Below are 18,373 nucleotides of genomic sequence, written 5' to 3'. Positions count from 1 at the left end.
CAATAAAAACAGTTAGGAAAACACCAACTTTGAAGGGAAGCAGATTTATTCAGGGGGAAATCTGAGGATATTCATATATTTTAGAATAAATATTAATTTAGAGAATACAAAGCAGAGGATTTGAGACCATTTGAGACCAAAGCAGATATAGAATATCTATCATCTTCAGGCATGTTTTGGGGTTACAAGAACAGCTTTTTTATGTCTTTCTCGCTAGCTTTCGCAAAATCCAAAGAAATTAATCTGCAAAATATGTCTTGATTTAGGCGCAATAGTATGTTGCATAGGCTATTAGTCCGTTTCCATTCACTGCCTATAGTCAGAGAATTTCTAATAAACAGGCTCTGCTGTAGTCATTACTTCCTGATAACATGGACTTGTACGGCATCTGCTTTAGATGGTTCCGCAATTCAATCGTCCACAGTAACATGCAAAGGCTCCAGCTCAAAACTAATACAGGGTCATCAGCGGCTCCAGATTTTTTCCCCTTGGGAGCTGAGATATGATGGTCTAATGTGGAGGGGAGGGCGAATTGTGACAAAAGTCTTTTCCCGTATCCGAGCGTGGCAAAAGTAGCATTTGGTGGCGGCGAGACATTGAGGCATGTCCGAATCAAATATTTCTCTGAAATGCTGCCTTCTAAGATACTTTTGTATTGCCAAATTTTGAAGGCAGCATAAATGTATCCTTCATGCTGCATTCAACGTCCAAAATTCTGTTTAATTGTGAACAGCTGTTGATGCAGTCGAAACGTTATTCTGGTATCCTGGCAACGGCATTCTGTGTTGCCCTCTTGGTAGACCGTACGAGACAAAGTTTTTAGCTGGTACCCTGATGCCTGCTTAGCAAGTGACCCAGCAGCTGCCTTCCGTTTTGGACAGAGTGTTTTACAAATGCTCCAACAGAATTTAGGCTTTTACCTTGCAATGGCTCTGTGTGGCAAGATGACTGTTAACTAGTTTAGTTGTCATGTCTAGCACAGCCTACTCACATTATTCGTTACTGGAGGACCTAACAATATGATACGAGTTTCAGTGGACAACATAAAGCTAAGCTTGATCAGTATGTTTTGCTGTATTTATTTATTGTTGTGCCAATAGCAAATTCAATTTAACATTTGGTTATGCTAGCTCATGCCTGTCGCAAAAATGCGGTGCCATGCCTGTGGCCATTGGGCTATACAAGATTTATTTTATTTATTTTACAAGATTTACTTGCGAAGCATTCAATAATGAATATTGATGATCATATCATAATAAATGTTACATGCCTATAGGTACACCTGTGACCTGCAAAGCATTCAATAATGAATATTGAATATTATCATATTATATTATAATAAACGTGCAGTAAACAGAATTTAAGTATGGCTGCATTTGCCACTTTTACATATTAAAATGACAGTCCTAACAGTAGGCCGACCAGCTCTTTTGAGTTAAAGCCATGTTTAGCCTAATTGAATAACTTGATGATGGAGAAGATATTTTCAGACCTGCCATCCTTGAATACATTTTGTAAGTATTACCTCAAACCAGGGAAAAAAACTTTTGGCATTCATGTATGCAGCCAGAAACAGACCAAAGAACATACTGTAAATGTTGACAATCTGTTTTAAATCCTAATCCTTATCTATGCAAATCACTGGTGTTGATAGAAAGGGACTGTGGATGTCCATTCTCTGGTCTCTATTCTAGCATATCTGGTTCATTAGTACCTCTTTTAAATCCATTATTATTTTATATTTCTTTTGTGAACAAATACATCTATCCCTCATGTTATGTTGGTGTCTTTCTGCTCCTCTCATGTCTACTGAGGCAGCAATGATCACCTATTCCAACTAAAGGGGCGGGTCTCAGCAATAGGTGCGCTATGTCAGTCTAGAAGCCTAGATCTCCCTTGTTTGCGCGTTAATTATCAAGAATTATGATCTATATGCTACACAGAAAACAAACAAATTAAACACCTATCACTGAGCAGGTAAAAATATTTTGCTAGGTCAACATTCAGATTTGTTGCAAATAGCTACATTTGGCCTTGGAAAGGTCTGCACTCCCTGAGAACGTCATGTCTAACCATCATGGACACATGGAAAATATAATGCTAACTGAAATAACATGTGAGCAAGCAATAACTTTCCAAGACAACATTAAACTATTAAGCCGAGCTAAATTCACAATCGCACTTAGTGTAGATTCGTTTTGTTTCGCAAAGCAATTCAATGCGGCCAACTGCGGGAATGTGAATTTGCGAGTAAACACTTGTTAACCTCACCTCCGCAAGCCTTTCATTTAACCCACCGAGGGCAGGAGAAAAGTAGCCCAACAATGTGATGTTACTTCGAGTCTAGTCAGGGATACACTTTAGTGTAGCATGCGTTTGTTAGCTAACATTTTCTTATTTTCCTTGGTCATATCGCTGCTGCAGGCAGGCTATGCGTAACAGAAGGTGAGAGCGATAAAGCCTGCCCTTAGAAACAACTGATAGGTAGGTCTGCAAAAATAAAGGTCTATAAAATATAGGTCTGAAAGGGCTGAATAGTGGGGTGTTCTGTACCTGTCCCCTTTACCTGGATTGTGGGCCGAGTACCTAATGGAAATTAGCCTAATGATCTTGGCAACGTTTATGTGAATACAATAACAAATATAGAGGTGGATATTCATGCTGGTGATGAGTGAGAAATGTGTATAACTGTATCTTCTATTGTCATTTATCTGTAACCAATTTTCAGTGCATTTGTTAAAAAGGGTTAAAAGGCTTTAAGTTTGTCACTGCCCTCATCATTGCTGGTGAAGATCCCTACTCCTTACAATTAATCTGCTTTTCCACCTGAAATGAGAAAAGTGATTCTGTCATAGTAATTCTAAATTAGGCTTCCAACAAGCCATCTGCAATATTTGAAATGGGAATGTACTACTTTAGTAGTGAGGAATGCTTCAAGGTAGAAGCAGATGCATATGACTTCTGTTTCCTCTTCAGGTTTCCAGCTGGGCTGATTAGTGTAGCTACAGGAGGACTGCCAGGTTCAGGCACTGGTGTAGAGAGTATAGTAGCTGCCTCTCTACCCATGGCCCATGGAATCACCCCTCTTACCCAGCTCCCTCACACCCCGTCACCAGGGCAACCCACTAAAGCGGAGTCTGACCGAGACAACCCGTCTGACCAATAGCAACCTTTTAACTACATTCCATCAGCCAAGGCAATTATTATACCTTTTTGTCACCCAACACTCTTTCCCTCCTCTCCCAATGGCGCGCCTCACTTATTTTCCCTATTCAAGGTGCATAGGCAGCAAAATGTACTGGAAGCTACTCAAATTCATTTCCCCTACCTTTTTGTTTTGGTTTTTCATGTTCTCCATCTTCATTTTTTATCCCCTTCTTTCCAGCAATCCCCCTTTGAGCAATAAGTCTTTTTAAAGACTCTGTAATCTTATTTACACATTAGCTTGGTGAGCTTTAATGAACACTTGCCCTTGAAACCTTACTGAATTATTGGTAGTTGGATTTTTTTACAGTGTTCCTATGCTGTTTCTGAACCGTATTCTGCCCCTGCATGGTTTTGACCATTCATAACCCTCATGCCCCCTCCAAGACTCCATTTTGGGATGGTTCCTACTGCTCTGCCAGAATTTACTTTGTGTTTTTGAGTACTTTTTTCTACCAGCGATTTCTGAAATGATCTGCCATTGACATTATGTTCCAAGTCCTGTAACGTGTTTGGCGTGATATGTGCCTTTTGTCACCTACTGAAGTTCCGCTCTTAGACTGCATTTATGCTCAGGAGAACCATTAACTTCAGATTCAAGGTAGACTTGCAAAATCTTTTAATTGAATTCATGACTTCATATCTGAAAACCTCAAATGATTAACTTACTTTTCAAGTAATGGGTTTCACACTCAGCAAAGAACTGAAGTAGAAATCTGTTGTCAGAGTGTCAGTCTGCTAATGATCACTGTGATTGCCACCAGCTGTGTAACTGTTCTGAATCATGTTGATGTAGACATGGTTCACAGTGTCTATAACATTAGCTCCGAGCTTCTAAAAAAACATGCTACAAGAAGTAGGCAAGCTGTAGACTTGGTGAGCTATCATTTTGGATGGGAATACTACTGAAGAATATGATTGAGGAAGGCAGAATGTTTCTCCCACAGGAGTTTTGAAGCTGGATTTTTAATTACTTTTGAATTGCTTTCAACACTGTACAAAATGTCCTTCCTATTTTGCAGTTGTGTGCCCCTTCTTCTGAATTGATTTCAGTCTGATTGTCTTTCCCAAAGAGGCCTTCTCTTGTTGACAGCCACATCCTCATCAGCCTTCGGTTTCCTCAAACACCATTCTCTCTCATCTGTACCTCCAAAAGACATAATTGTAAATGTTGTGCTTCAAGATGAGCATGACTGTTCTATAGATTTTGGTTCAACCAGCAGGTGGAGCTGTTCTAAAATTTACAGTTCCATTTTTGAAGTAATGTCATTTAAGCCTGATTTGGGATCAGCGACTTTCCAAGTGTTGAGGTTTTTGTGTTAGTAGTAAAGTAGCATTCTGATCCTGACATCTGCTTGTGGTCAAAGTCAATGCTGTCTACCTGCTAAAGTATATTGATTTAACAGAGGATTACTCTTTGGAATTTATCTGCGATATCCATCCATTTTCCTCATAGATTTTCCATATGTAAGATTTTTGTAAGTTACAGGTGATTATGGAACGGCCATACCAACTCTCACTGAGCTAGAAGTCTGAAACATAAAGGCGACAAAGCTATGTTTGTGCATATTTGAATATATTATGTTTTATCAAATGTAAAAGCTTATCACATCTGGTCATGCCTTGTAACCCTGAATGGACAGTGTTCATGTCTTTCCCAGTATGCATAACACATTTTTACTCACTGACAAATTCCACTTTCCAAAGGAGAATTTTCCCTCATGGTCTGAACCTGCACTCTCAAACTTGTTCTGTGTCAGTGGAATAACTTGTTAGTACCTCATTAACAGATATTGAATGTATGCTTGAAATCCTCTCTTTTGTATGAATAGTCTTTTAGGGTTTGGAATAGCTAGATCTCTCCTGTGTGACCAGATGGTGTGTGGAAGTATTGCATTTTTTCCCAGAAGATTTGAACATCTTAACACTTAAGTGTACCGTTCTCAGGCTTCTTGTCAGGCTTTAGACTTCTTTCTAATATTTTTTTTTACTGAATAGCCTACATGTAGGATTACCAAAAGCACAATGCTTTTGTCCTATTCATTTTCTGTATGCATCATTGCGATGTAGTGATCTATTTTATAGATTGACAGTCGACTGGGATTCAGGATGTTTGCTGTTTAGCAATATATGATGGAAAAATGTTATTTTCTTGCAAGATGTAATGTTGCATGCTAACTAAAAAGGGTTTTTATTGGAAAGTTATGACATCCATACACTGCTGGCTTTGAAGACTCTGCAGTTGTACTAGTAAACCAGCCCAAGGCTTTGTATGGTGGCTGATTTAAGGGAGTCCTCCCTGGTTTATGACAAGTGAGTTGTTGAGAAGCCTCATACTTATTCAAATCCATGAGGCTCATTAAAGACCGTGTGTCTTATAGTGTACGGAAATATTGCAAGATATGACTTCTTGGATACATGCTCTTGGTCACATTTGACCTTCTCATCATTTTCATATGGCTAAATGGAGTCTTTGGGCACCCTGTGTATGTATTGTATTTTCTAGCTGTGTTTCAGTTTATTAGATCAATGTTTGTGTATTTTCCTACTTATCTCATTACTTTGTTTAATTTTGGGCATAATTGTGGTCTTTCTAGCAACTGATTTGGCTTTGTCATCTGTACACTACATGTTTGTTGAACCCTGTCTCCTTATGTTATCATTGTTCTACATGTTGTACAGAAACATTTCATAAATGTCCATTTTCAGACTTTATTTCCCTACAAGCCAGGTCTACATTGCAGCCTCCCATTTAGTTAATCCAACAATAAGCCCTGTTTCTTTTCTTCTGTGTTCCCATTGAAAGCCGTGTAGCTTATCACTGCCTTAGAACTCAAATTGACATAAGCTTGAAGGAGAGATGCTTATTTGAGAACTCTTGATATCAAATATAACTAGTTTTACACATATCACAGAGGTAACCTGGTTTTTAGTCATGTACACGGCCTCAGAGGCTTCATCAAAAAGTTACTAGTCACCAAAGCTGTATAGCTGATACAAAAGTGGTTTATGAAAGGGGAAAAAGGGACAGCAAGGATGGATATGGACTGGGAAGATCACTTTTCTCTCAGGGTCTAAATGCAAGAGAATTCTACAGTTATACCATTTTCCCCAATGTTATTTTTTTCTGTTTGTTGTGCTCATACAAGATATAGACTATTTGAAATAAACTGAGGTAACTGTTGACATTTTGAAGTGTATTTTCACAACGTGTGAACAAGTTTCCCCCTTTGTTATTTCTATTATTCCCTACACCTTTTTGTTGTGGATTTAAAGCATTTCCTTTCATCTTGATACAAAGAGTTCCTGTAACTAGGCTCTTCAGCTTTACTTTGGTTTTGTTTACTTTTTTAATAGAAACAATCATGTTTGTGATGGTTACTTCGACAAAGTATTTTAATAAAATGAAAAAAATATATATATTACCTAAGTCCATTTCTTTATGGGTGACTTTTTTTCTTGTCATAAAAATTATTGTAGTTATAATATCCATATACAATATTCCATCAAGTGCTATATCTGCTTCTATTTTATATCTGATTTTAAGTTTTGCAACATTCCAGAGATTTCACTGTTATCATTGATGGATAGTAGGCATAATCGATAGGTAGATTTTAGATTTTTAAAATCAGTGGCAGAAAGTGAGATCAGAGTGCTTGAATAAAAAAGTTAATTTGATTTCTGCCAGCCCCACTTGGACCAAACTGCCAAACAGGTTATGATGGGCTGATCATCATTTTTCCATAAAGCTTGATCTTAGTGCTGGCATCACATTTCCATATGCCCTGCTGGGCTGCTTGGCCATATTATCACTGCTTGCACTTGGTTGGCAATAATAAACCTTTTAGTGTAATCCAAAATGATTGTGCTGGATGATGATAGTAGATTTGGGTATCGTTTGGACTTTATCCGATACCGGTGCTAAATTAATACTTTTAAAACGGTGCCGGTGCCAAAACGTTGTCTGAACCTGTACTTTGTTTTTACAGTAAAATGCCCAAACTAATGATCGAAAGCATAAATTACTTTTTTTTTATTATTGGTAAGACAAATTTTATCATGAAATTGAACTATATGTTTAGTTTATTATCAATATCTGTCGTTTCATTGCTTTTAAGCATAATTTTAATTGCAGATGGCTTGCCATAACATTAAATGTTAAAACGGCTTACCATATATGCACACACAATGGCAAGTAGCCTAATCAATCTTTCCTCTGCTTTCAAGTTTATCCAGTGCAGATGGCTTGCCATATCTATACATGTTAAAACGGCTTGCCTTGTAACTGCCAGGTAATGGACAATTGCAGGTAGCCTAATCTATGGAGTCAGCTTTGAAGTTTATCCAATGTGTTCCCAAATGCTTCAATACATGGTATATCCCCTTAAAACGCAATTATTTTTTAATCCTTAGAACCCGATTGACACAAAGTGTGTCAAAAATAGGGCTGGGATAAACGATTATTTTTTAAACGATTAATCTAGCTATTATTTTTTCGATGCATCGATTAATCTAACGATTCATTTTTTCAGTCCGATTATCTCCCCATTAATTCACTAATAGCAACTTATACATGTTACATATCTGAATGAAAAAACATGAATTATTTAACATTGCAATATATGTTTATTACTCTTAAGATTCCAAAATAAAAGACTGAAGTGCAAGTAACTACAAGTGCAAAGTTAATGTATTCTTAGTCAGAGGTAGCATTCAATAAAGTTTCAGTTAGTCATTTTAAGACGTTTGTGTGGGAATCATGTGTGGATGCAATTCATAACGTAGTTCAAATAACAGTTCGTACTTCTCCTTTGGACAAGCACTTGGAAAACATTTTTCCATTTCCATCTTGATTTTGCAAACAGAGTCAATAAAATGAGCCCTGCATGAGTAATACAAGCAGCTGCAAGTAAGCATGCTAAACTTGACATCCAAACTGTATTCTAACGTTAGCTTTGAGATAAGGCTACTGCTTGATTGCATACTGTAACTTAACTTAGTTTAGTCTCCTCCTTAGCATAGTTTAACTTTAATGCAGCGGTTTTGAACAAATTTGCGCAGCATGGTCACGATGCTAAGCGGATTTAATAGGAATGTAGCCCACTGTGTTCTATGCAGTGCTTCTATGTTGCAACAACAATCCTTCAACAATCGTGAATATTTTGTTAAATGCACATGCAGAGGAGGAGCAGCGGGCTCGTTACGAGAGAGAGCGGGCGGGGGGAAGAAAATTATTTTATCTTATCTTTAATTCAAATAGCAGGCCTACAACATAGAACATCAATGTGTGGTGGCCGGTTTTGATTTCGTGGTGCCCAGCCACAGATTAGTCAACGTATGGAAAACACTGAAGGTGTAAAATTAAAAATATTTAGCAGCACACGTTATAGGGAGGGAAAGTGAAAACCAGCGCCCCAAGTGGTTGCGTTCCTATCGAAGAGCAGCTCCAATGTTAAGTCCCATAGACCTATTTTTAAAAAAAATACTGTGAAGCCAAATCAGCTATCTAATCCACCAAAAATATTTTTCAGTATCTATACAGTAATAATCTTCTAACTGTGAAAATGTCAGACCCTATTTTGCCTTATTTAAAAAAATCGAAATGGCTCCTTTTGTTTCATAAACGAACTAAAAAAAAGCCACGTCACTTTACCCTTTGACGTTACTCAAGGTAGCATGGTTTGTTTATTAGCCTGGTTAGCATTGCCACTTAACACTTACTGCCAGCTCTTCACGTGAGTAGAAGCACAACACTAGTTATCCAGACATAAAGGTTATCACCACGCGGTTTACATCACCTTCCGTTATTACAAAAATATGTAAGCCAGTTAAGCAAATTGCCGTATTGATCAGTTAGAGATTAAGCGCCCAAACCTGTGACGTCACATGCAACTGTAGTTTGTTATGACCATGTTACGACAAAAACTCAAAACAATTCAACTTATCCTAAAAATAAGGTATGACCACTTGAAGCAATAGAGGTGACCCCAGTGCCTAACATATGGAAGGCATTAAATTAAGATCCCAATGTGCACCGAGATATATTTTTTCTAAAAAAAAATCCCATCCCCTCCGCTAAACTCTAGGAACGCAACGACTAGATGGCGATGAGATTACTTTCCCTCCCTATGCTTGACGAATCGACGCTCATATTTTGCGTCGACGTATTTTTTGCGTCGACGTCATCGATTACGTCGACGCGTTATCCCAGCCCTAGTCAAAAAACATACCCTTTCTTCTCTGTTATATTGCTCCTCCTGACCTATTCATCGCAGCGAGATGAAACCTTTATTGTGTGACAGGGCAGAATTGGGGCTTTGCAACGAGACTATGCACTTGTCTGTAGAACAGATCAGATCACTGTAATATTGAAGCAAATGAAGGTTTCTGTCCTTGCTAGCTTAAAACAGAGTCTCATCCAAATCCCATCCTCAGAGCGCTGAATGTTGAAATCTGTTCAACTTTTTGAACAGCGCTAGCCTGGCTAGCGCCACCACTTCTCAATGAGACGTGGTCTGGAAACCAAACGTTCATTTTCTCGTATTTGAAAAAAATGCCCAGATCCGTTTATTGGGTGCCACGGATGTCTATCAAATGCGTCTGTGCATAGCTCATCATCGTCTTGCTTTCCCCCTTGTTCTGTGATTGGTCCCCTGTCAGGCGAAAATTTGCTCCATGGTCTCCAGGCTGCCTTAGCAGAGTGAATCAAATCGCGCGCAAGGCAGCATGGGAACACCCAGGCTAGAACAGCGCTAGGCTCGTCAAGGAAGGGGCGGTAGCCTACCTAGAAGCTACATTGGCAACACTCAACCAAGTCCTATGTGACTAAATATTAAACCACTGCTGCAAACCGAACGCAAATGACAAAAGCCTAGAGGGATGACCTATTCTATTGTAATGCAAAATTAACTCCTTTTGTCGGTCCAAGTCATATTTAGTGAGCTGAGTCCTGAACGATTGCTGCCATTTCAGTTAGCTAGTTAGTTAGCATTGTGCAACGTTCCAAAAAGACGTGCTGGCAGACGGTTTTGGTAACATAGCAACAATAAACACTTGACCGAAGCGCTCTGAAAATGAGGTTGAGGGTGCCGTCACTGCTAAAAATGTGGTTGGTGGACACAGGCCCTTATGTAATTTATAATGGGCAATTAACGGCAGAGACTTTCTTATGAGGAGACACAGCACTCAAAAAATCCTCCATAGAAATGCTTGGGGATAGTTTGTAATGCCAATATGGCAGTTGTCTAGGCATATCACCCCTTCTGCGGCAAAACGTCGACATGTGAATAGATTGAGCCAATCGTGCTATATTGTGAATACATTGAGCCAATAATGTGGTGTGTTGTGAAGACGTGCCAATCATGTGTTGTGATCTCGCCGCTGGAGCAAGATTAGTGTCGTGATTCGTGAAGCCTTGCGCACGCACATTTCTGCCGAAACGGATGCCAGATGAGTGCCCAAAAAGCGTTGCAATATGGCTGCCGAGTGGAGGGACTAAAAGGACTTTGTTAACGGAAATGTCTTTTCTTGTTTATTCTTTGTCCTCAGCCCCCGCGAGTGGGCACTCGGAGCTGTTGACTCCTGAGCGAAGCTACTGAAATCCCATGTTAAGTGTCTAATGAGAAAGAGCTATAGCAGGATCAACACCACCACCTACTGGAATATTGGAGGGGGGGGGGACTCTTGCATGGGTTAAAGCAAAGATCTTTAATATACTTTATCAACCGTCTTTGGTTAAAGCAACACCAAAGAACTTTCCCTCTGTCGCAGGCACGCTATTGTTTATCCAGCACAGGCTTTGCAAATAACGATGTCCACAGACAAGGTAGAATATGTTGCACGATTTATGAAAGTACGATGTATTGCGACATCAGATGCAAGTCAAATTTGTAGTTTCTTATGTCTCATTCCATCGAACTACAGATCCGCTACCTACGACGGAGTATTAGGGCCACACATGAAGGGAATTTTTTGCCATGACGAGATTAAACTCGACATGTCGATTTTAAAGTCGCCATGTCGACATTAAACTCGACTTTTCGAGAAAAAATTTGAAATGTAAGATCGACTTTAATCTCGACGTATCGACTTTAATATCGCCATGTCGACATTAAACTCAACATTTCGAGAATAAAGTTGAAATATCATGTCGACTTTAATCTCGACGTGTCGACATTAAACTCAACATTTTGAGAATAAGTTAGTTTGGAGAGAGAACGACCGCTCGAGACGATTGAAAGGGAGGATGAATGAAACAATGCAATTAGTGCAACAATGATTCAGAGTGTTCGAGTGCAACAATGATCAGACATAGGACTAATATCATGTGGACAAAACATAGAACATATTAACCTACGTTTCTCAGCCAAATAGGCTACTTTGCTGTTAGGTCCTATCATGGAGTTACAGGCGATAAATGCGATGGTCAAAAGTAGCCTAAACGTCATAGCGGTTTATTTATTTATTGTAGGCCCATTATTAAAGTGTTGTTTTTCATCTAAAGGTTCAACTTCATGCTTATGCACTAGACTAGGCATACTAGGCGCTCTCCCCAATCCTAGACTTTCACGTTGCTTGTTTGTAATGGATGCAAAACAGCCTATTGCTGAATGTCTATGGAGGGACGAATGAAGCTGTCCTCCCGACCATCCCATGTAGGCTAGTAGCCTACATGCACATGTAACCCTCGTTAGTTTCACCCACTTGATGTGACCATGGTCCCTCGCTTTGGCTGCACTAGTATTGGTGGTGGGGTGTTATCGGACACTCTCTAAGTCCCTCCCCTTGTAGAGAAACGATACTTAATTTTCCTCCCTTCCATTTTCCCACACTCACACCATCCACCAGATACAGAGATTTCACATAAGTTGTATGGCAAATAGCTCATTATCGCTTACATACAACACAGAACAGATAGAATAGACTAAGAGTTGTAATTGACACCTTGAAGATTTCTGAGAAGAACTGTTTTGATTTATTTTGAACTTATCCTGGTGAGTTGGAAGTGTTCAGCTATAATTTACTGTTGAAACGTGGACACTTAGCTAAATTGTTCACGACAGACACATGTCAAATGAAAATAATTGCATTGTAAACCAGTCAGGATAGGTTGACTATTATTACAAGTGTGATGTGTAACTGTCATGAAATTTGCAAATCTCATGTTATTACGGTGGAGTACGTTCATATAAGCTAGCTGTGTTAGCCACCTAGCTATTGTGCTATAGCTGAATAAGCTAGGAGACGTATTTGAATGAAGAAAAGTAATACTTGTGTCTTTTGATATAAACACTTGCTGTATGTTCATATTAAGATGTAACGACATGGAGAATTAATTATTTATCCTAAATGTTGATGAACAGCGTAGTTCCAGAATGTAGTTTTGCTAATCGCTGTGCGCGTGTGTGCAGGCTGGTTTTTTTCACCCCCTGAGTGCCGTGCATGCATTGGTGAGGATTCGAAGCGTCATTCCCCCCCACTGTATTCGCTTGTGTTCCATGGACTGAGAAGTTCCCCTCGAGAGTAGGACGCCTTCCCACGGACTGATCTCGCCCAGGAGCGTGGTAGGACGGGACATACTGATCAGAACTTTCGTACTGAAACACGCACAACCTTTCCTCCTTTTTTCATTCATCTCAGCTCGAGCTCTTGATTCCATTTTTTTTATGAGATCTCAAACTTAAAGACATTTACATTTTCTTTTGGGGGTTGTTGGATCCAACATAGTTTGATTTGTATTGTCTAATATTTCATGTGTGATTTCATGTGGTTCACTACATGTTCTACAAGCTAAGGCTGAACCTTATGATCTGCTCTGATATTTCATATTACTCACCACACGTTTTATTAGTGGTAGCCTACTTCCAGATCTGCCTTGATATTTCATATTACTCACCACACGTTTTATTAGTGGTAGCCTACTTCCAGATATTCCTTGATATTTCATATTACTCACCACACGTTCCATTAGTGGTACTTCCAGATCTGCCTTGATATTTCATATTATACACCACACGTTTCACTGGTATTTTAAGATCTGCCTTGGTATTTCATATTATACACACATTTTTGGTAATTACAAACACAATTGGAAATTAGGTCCAGTGTCTACATTTAATATACAGAATATACATATTCAATTTTCTTTTATATAATTTTCCTGATACATTCTGATTTAATGTGATGACTCCTCCTGTTAATACAAGCTTATCTTTGTATACATAATCTGATTGGTCTGCTGTTGTTATTGTGGGTTTGGGTGCAAGACTTAGTGATTGAGCATTACTGCAGTCCTCCTGTACGAACCTTAACATAACCCTGAATGAATCTAGTGAGAGATATTACAGAATTTACTTGATAGTGCTAACCCAGAGCCTGTCCGGTAAACCGAGTTACATAAGTGGCGAGCCAGCCTCAGGAGGATTGTAATAGGTAGTTTTAAACCACTGACCCACATAACACAGAAATGTACTTAATTAGCTTCTACTTTAACTACACTACTAACTAAAAATATGGATATTTGTGAGCGATTTGCTGTTAACGGGCAAAACTCCCTCTATGTCACAGGCATAGAGGACATTTGCACCAATAAAGAGTTAGAGGATGTTTTCTTAGCCAATGGGATGATTTCTGAAGTTGTCAGAATCCCAGATGAGCATGGTCAGCTGCAGGGTAGGGCCCTAATAGAGTACAAGTCTGACCAGTCCATTGCCAAGATTGACCCTGCCACCCTAGGTCAGATATCTAGTCCAAACGATCCAAGCGTAAAGTGGCATGTAAGGACCATAAGAGCCATGTATCAAGAGGAGGTAGGAAGACAATTAGCCCATCGCTACTTGGATGATCTCAAGGCTGTCGCAGGAGATAGCAGAGCTGGTTTCCTGAAAATACTACAGACGGAACTGCAATGTGTCAAAGGTGCTGAAGGTGCTCAAGGTGATTTACCGACTAAGCTCAGCAACCCGAGTGTGACAGTTGAACCCGTTCCTGCACAGCACGTTCATAGCGCATCTTCACTGAGCAATTCAGCTAACTCTGTTCACATCGACGAAACCATTCTGAACCCCCCACACGTCCAAAAGGTAGTCGTTGAACATGTCATTCGCAGTGGGCCAACAACATTACATTCTTCTCCCTATTCCCGTCTTCGTACATTCTCTGGGCGCACCCCAAGACCCAACGGGGAGGTAGACTATGACACCTGGCGCACTCAGGTCGACCTCCTGATAAGTGATACTTCTTTGTCTGACTCTCAAAAGGTGAGAAAGATTCTTGAAAGTTTACTTACCCCTGCAACAGATGTTGTAAAGCCTCTTGGCATTGATTCTCCCCCCAGTGCATATGTTGCTCAGCTTGAATCAGCCTTCGGTGTCGTTGAGGATGGAGAAGAACTGTTTGCGGCCTTCCTGAACTGTAGCCAAAACAATGGTGAGAAGCCGTCAATTTACCTCAATAGGCTGCACACAATCCTCACTAAAGCCATTTTCCGAGGGGGAGCCTCTCCGAAAGATGCAAGCTACTTCTCCGTCAATTCTGTAGGGGCTGTTGGGATAAGAACCTTATCATGAGCCTGCAGCTGGAGCTCAAGAAAGAACACCCACCATCTTTCTCAGATCTGCTTCTCATTCTGAGGACTGAGGAGGACTGCAGGTCTGCAAAATATGATCGCATGAAAAAACATCTAGGAACGTCCCGAGCTGCTTCACATGCCCATGCCATTCTAGGCGTGCCTGCTTATGATAATGACCCAGTCCTGATGCACCAACATGACACTGTCCTGTCGCTTCAACACAACTCAGGTGAGAACTCAAAGCCAGAAAAGAAGCTGAACAAGTTGACTAAACAAGCAGAAAATCAAGACGATACCAATAAACTGGAAATGAAAATCGATGCCCTAGCTAAGCAAGTGGAGAGGCTGTCACAACAGGTAAATGACCCCAGAGAACACTTCGAGAGGAGCAGCTGCCTTGTAGCCAGTACTGCTCATCAAAGACCCATGAGGGTCCCTGGAATGCCAAGAGCGTGGTTTTGCTTCAAGTGTGGCGAAGATGGGCATATCGCTGTTAAGTGTTCCCAAGACGCCAACCCAGGGCTGGTCCAGAAGAAAAAATCTGAATTGAAGGAGAAACAGGATAATTCCAGATTTCAGACTAACCCTTTTCCTTGCTCTTTAAACTATTAACAGCTCCTGCTGTGGGACACCCAGGAGCTGAGAAGTCACATTTCTTTAGTCCCAGAAAAGCAGAATGTCATGTCACCACGCAGAAAGACTTTAGAACAAATTATCATGTCTCTCCACCCTTACCGTCAGGACTTATAGGCCCTCGCTGTGCAGCCTCAGTTTTTGTCGAGAGTGTACCATGCAAATCTCTCTTGGACACTGGTTCACAGGTCACAACACTTTCAGAGCCTTTTTGCAAGAGCTTTCTGCCTTCTTTTCCCATTCAATCCATTCATTCCCTCCTTGAAGTTGAAGGTGCCGGTGGCCAAAAAGTCCTCTACCTTGGCTACATTGAAATAAGCATCTCTTTTCCCAAGTCAATTACTGGTAAGAAAGAAGACCTAACAGCTCTTGCACTTGTAGTTCCAGGAAATCACCTGAACTGTCAGATTCCCCTCCTGATTGGAACCAATGTCCTTGACAGACTTTATCAAGATGGTGTCGGACCTGACGGGCTCAAATCCCTCTTCCAGATCCCTTCTGAAGATGGCTATGCACAGCTGTTCCACCACATTGCCAAAGTTCATGAGACCACAAACCGGCCCTATACTGTAAAGTTGCAAGGACAAAAGATCCTCACCATCCCTGCAAAGCAGAATCTCTGCATCACTGGCATTGTTAGAATGGGGAAGAATGCCACCCACACTGATTTTGTGCTTGAGCCACATGAGAACCGCCCACTGCCAGGCGGAGTGCTCATGGAACCTGCTCTGGTGAACATCCCTCACAAAGCTAGTTCTGTGAATGTGAGTGATCGCAATATCACTCTCCAGCCACGTAGTGTCCTTGCACAGATATGCGCAGCTCAATGTGTCACACCACTTGAACCTGCCCGATGTGATTCAAGTCAAATAGGTTCCCTCTATAACAAGCTTTAGCTTGATCTTGAGAATTCACCTCTCACAGAACAATGGAAAAAACGCATCACAGAAAAGCTTAGCAGCATTCCAGAAGTATTTGCCACTGATGATCTAAACTATGGCCATACCACAGCGGTCAAACATTACATTAGACTGCAGGATGAAACTCCTTTTAAAGAAAAGTCAAGGCCCATCCACCCGTCTGATAGAGAAGCTGTGAAGCAACATCTGAGAGAATTGCTTGATGCAGGGATCATTAGGGAGTCGGAAAGCCCGTTTGCTTCCCCAATTGTAGTTGTAAAGAAAAAGAATGGGGCTATTCGACTATGCGTCGACTACAGAAAACTGAATAACCGCACAATTAAAGATGCATACGCACTCCCAAACAGAGGAAACCTTCACAGCTTTAAATGGAGCTAAGTGGTTCTCTGTGATGGACCTTAAGTCAGGATATTATCAAGTAGAGGTCGCCGAAGAGGACAAACGTAAGACAGCATTTGTATGTCCTTTAGGCTTCTTCGAATTCAACAGACTCCCTCAGGGAGTGACCAACGCACCAAGTACCTTTCAACGCCTTATGGAAAAGTGTGTTGGAGATTTACATCTGAATGAAGTGCTTGTATTTCTTGATGACTTAATAGTCTTCTCAGAGACATTAGAACAGCATGAAGACCGTCTTATGAAGGTAATCAATCGTCTGAGGGATTACGGATTGAAACTATCCCCGGAAAAATGCAATTTTTTCAGAACCTCAGTGAAGTACTTGGGCCACGTAGTGGATGCTCAGGGAGTTCACACAGACCCTGATAAAGTTTCAGCCTTGATGTCCTGGCCTCGTCCTTCTAACCAAAAGGAGTTGAAATGTTTCTTAGGCTTCGCAGGATACTACCGGCGTTTTGTCGAAGGGTACTCCATGATAGCTAAACCACTTAACAACTTGACAGCGGGTTACCACCCAGCAAGAAAAAGGGGAAAGGTATACAAGCGGCCCAGTGCGGAGAGCCATTCAAATCCAAAGGTACCATTTGGGGATGAATGGACCTCTGAATGCGAAGCAGCCTTCCAGACACTCATTAAAAGATTAACCTCTGCCCCATCCTTGCCTTTGCCAATCTACAGTTGCCGTATATTCTTCATACCGACGCCTGCCGGCAAGGTTTAGGTTCTGCCCTATATCAGGAGCAAAAGGGGAAGCTTAGGGCCATAGCGTATGCTAGTAGGGGACTGTCGAAGAGCGAACAGAACTACCCCACCCACAAATTGGAATTCCTAGCCCTTAAAGGAACACGCCACCCAAAATCAGTAGTGATATATGTTCTTACCGTAACTTTCACGAGTTGAGTCGTACCTCTCCCGCATCGGTAGGTGCACTCAAACGCTCTGTCGCGCGGCGCGAATGTGTTAGCATGTTGCTATGCTAGCGGGCTCTGCCGTGGCCGTAGAGAGAGGCACATAGCAGTATTCAAACACCTCCACGTTTTACCTACTTAAATACAGTTGCACGAGTAGTTGATGAAAAATGTTAGGGCACACAACATGAAACGTGACGATTTTCCAAGCGAATAAACAGGAGAACTACAATGTGTGGCGCAATAGCACTTGGGAGTACTTCGACCTAGCGTGGTAATATTATTAACACCTAATTGTAGATCCTATCCACCACAGAGTTTAGAATCCATGCTGGATCGACCCTCAGCCTCTCCCTCCCCTCTGAGCGAGAGAGGCACACACACTAGAGATGCGCTGATGGGCTATTATTTCAACCATAACTGCATAGCAAAACTTATCATCCATCAGCCATCCATCAGCACCAAAGTTTGTTTACCAATTTTCAAAACTGCACCCGCCCACCATCCGCTGGTTGTTTTAATGTAGGCTATATGGGTGATGCAGCGCTGCTGACGTGAGGCTAGAAAGCCCTTGCCTGTTCTAGAAAGACTGATCTAATGCAGCAAATATATTAAAAGGCAAAAGTCGTACATTGGCTAGGCCTATCCCCAGAATATCAGCAGCAAACTCAGTCTCTGTCGCGCAAAACAGTCTCCAAATAAAACGCACATCGGCCTGTTGCCTATTCTGCCAGCTTGTG

The 18,373-nt window shown here is 40.9% G+C and overlaps 1 protein-coding gene across 7 annotated transcripts in view; it reads left to right on the top strand.

The window, feature by feature from the left end:
- The window catches only part of LOC143132817 (C-terminal-binding protein 2), a 99,515-nt gene extending 92,893 nt beyond the window's left edge, over positions 1-6,622 (top strand). For 5 of the 7 annotated variants that reach the window (XM_076292621.1, XM_076292622.1, XM_076292623.1 and 2 more), the window contains one exon: positions 2,977-6,622. In XM_076292621.1, the coding sequence (XP_076148736.1) occupies positions 2,977-3,166 (190 nt within the window). In that variant the 3' untranslated portion in view covers positions 3,167-6,622. The remainder of the gene's footprint in view (positions 1-2,976) is intronic. The other 2 variants (XM_076292626.1, XM_076292627.1) reach the window with 2 other exon arrangements.
- The last annotated feature ends 11,751 nt before the right edge of the window (positions 6,623-18,373 follow it).

Source organism: Alosa pseudoharengus, unplaced genomic scaffold (assembly GCF_046254945.1).
Source record: "Alosa pseudoharengus isolate Yale_2024_CS ecotype anadromous, Long Island Sound unplaced genomic scaffold, YU_APseudo_1.1 YU_APseudo_1.1_scf_19, whole genome shotgun sequence".
Classification (NCBI taxonomy): Eukaryota; Metazoa; Chordata; class Actinopteri; order Clupeiformes; family Clupeidae; genus Alosa; species Alosa pseudoharengus.
Note: the sequence above shows the minus strand (reverse complement) of the source record. Positions and strands in the feature narration are given on the sequence as shown.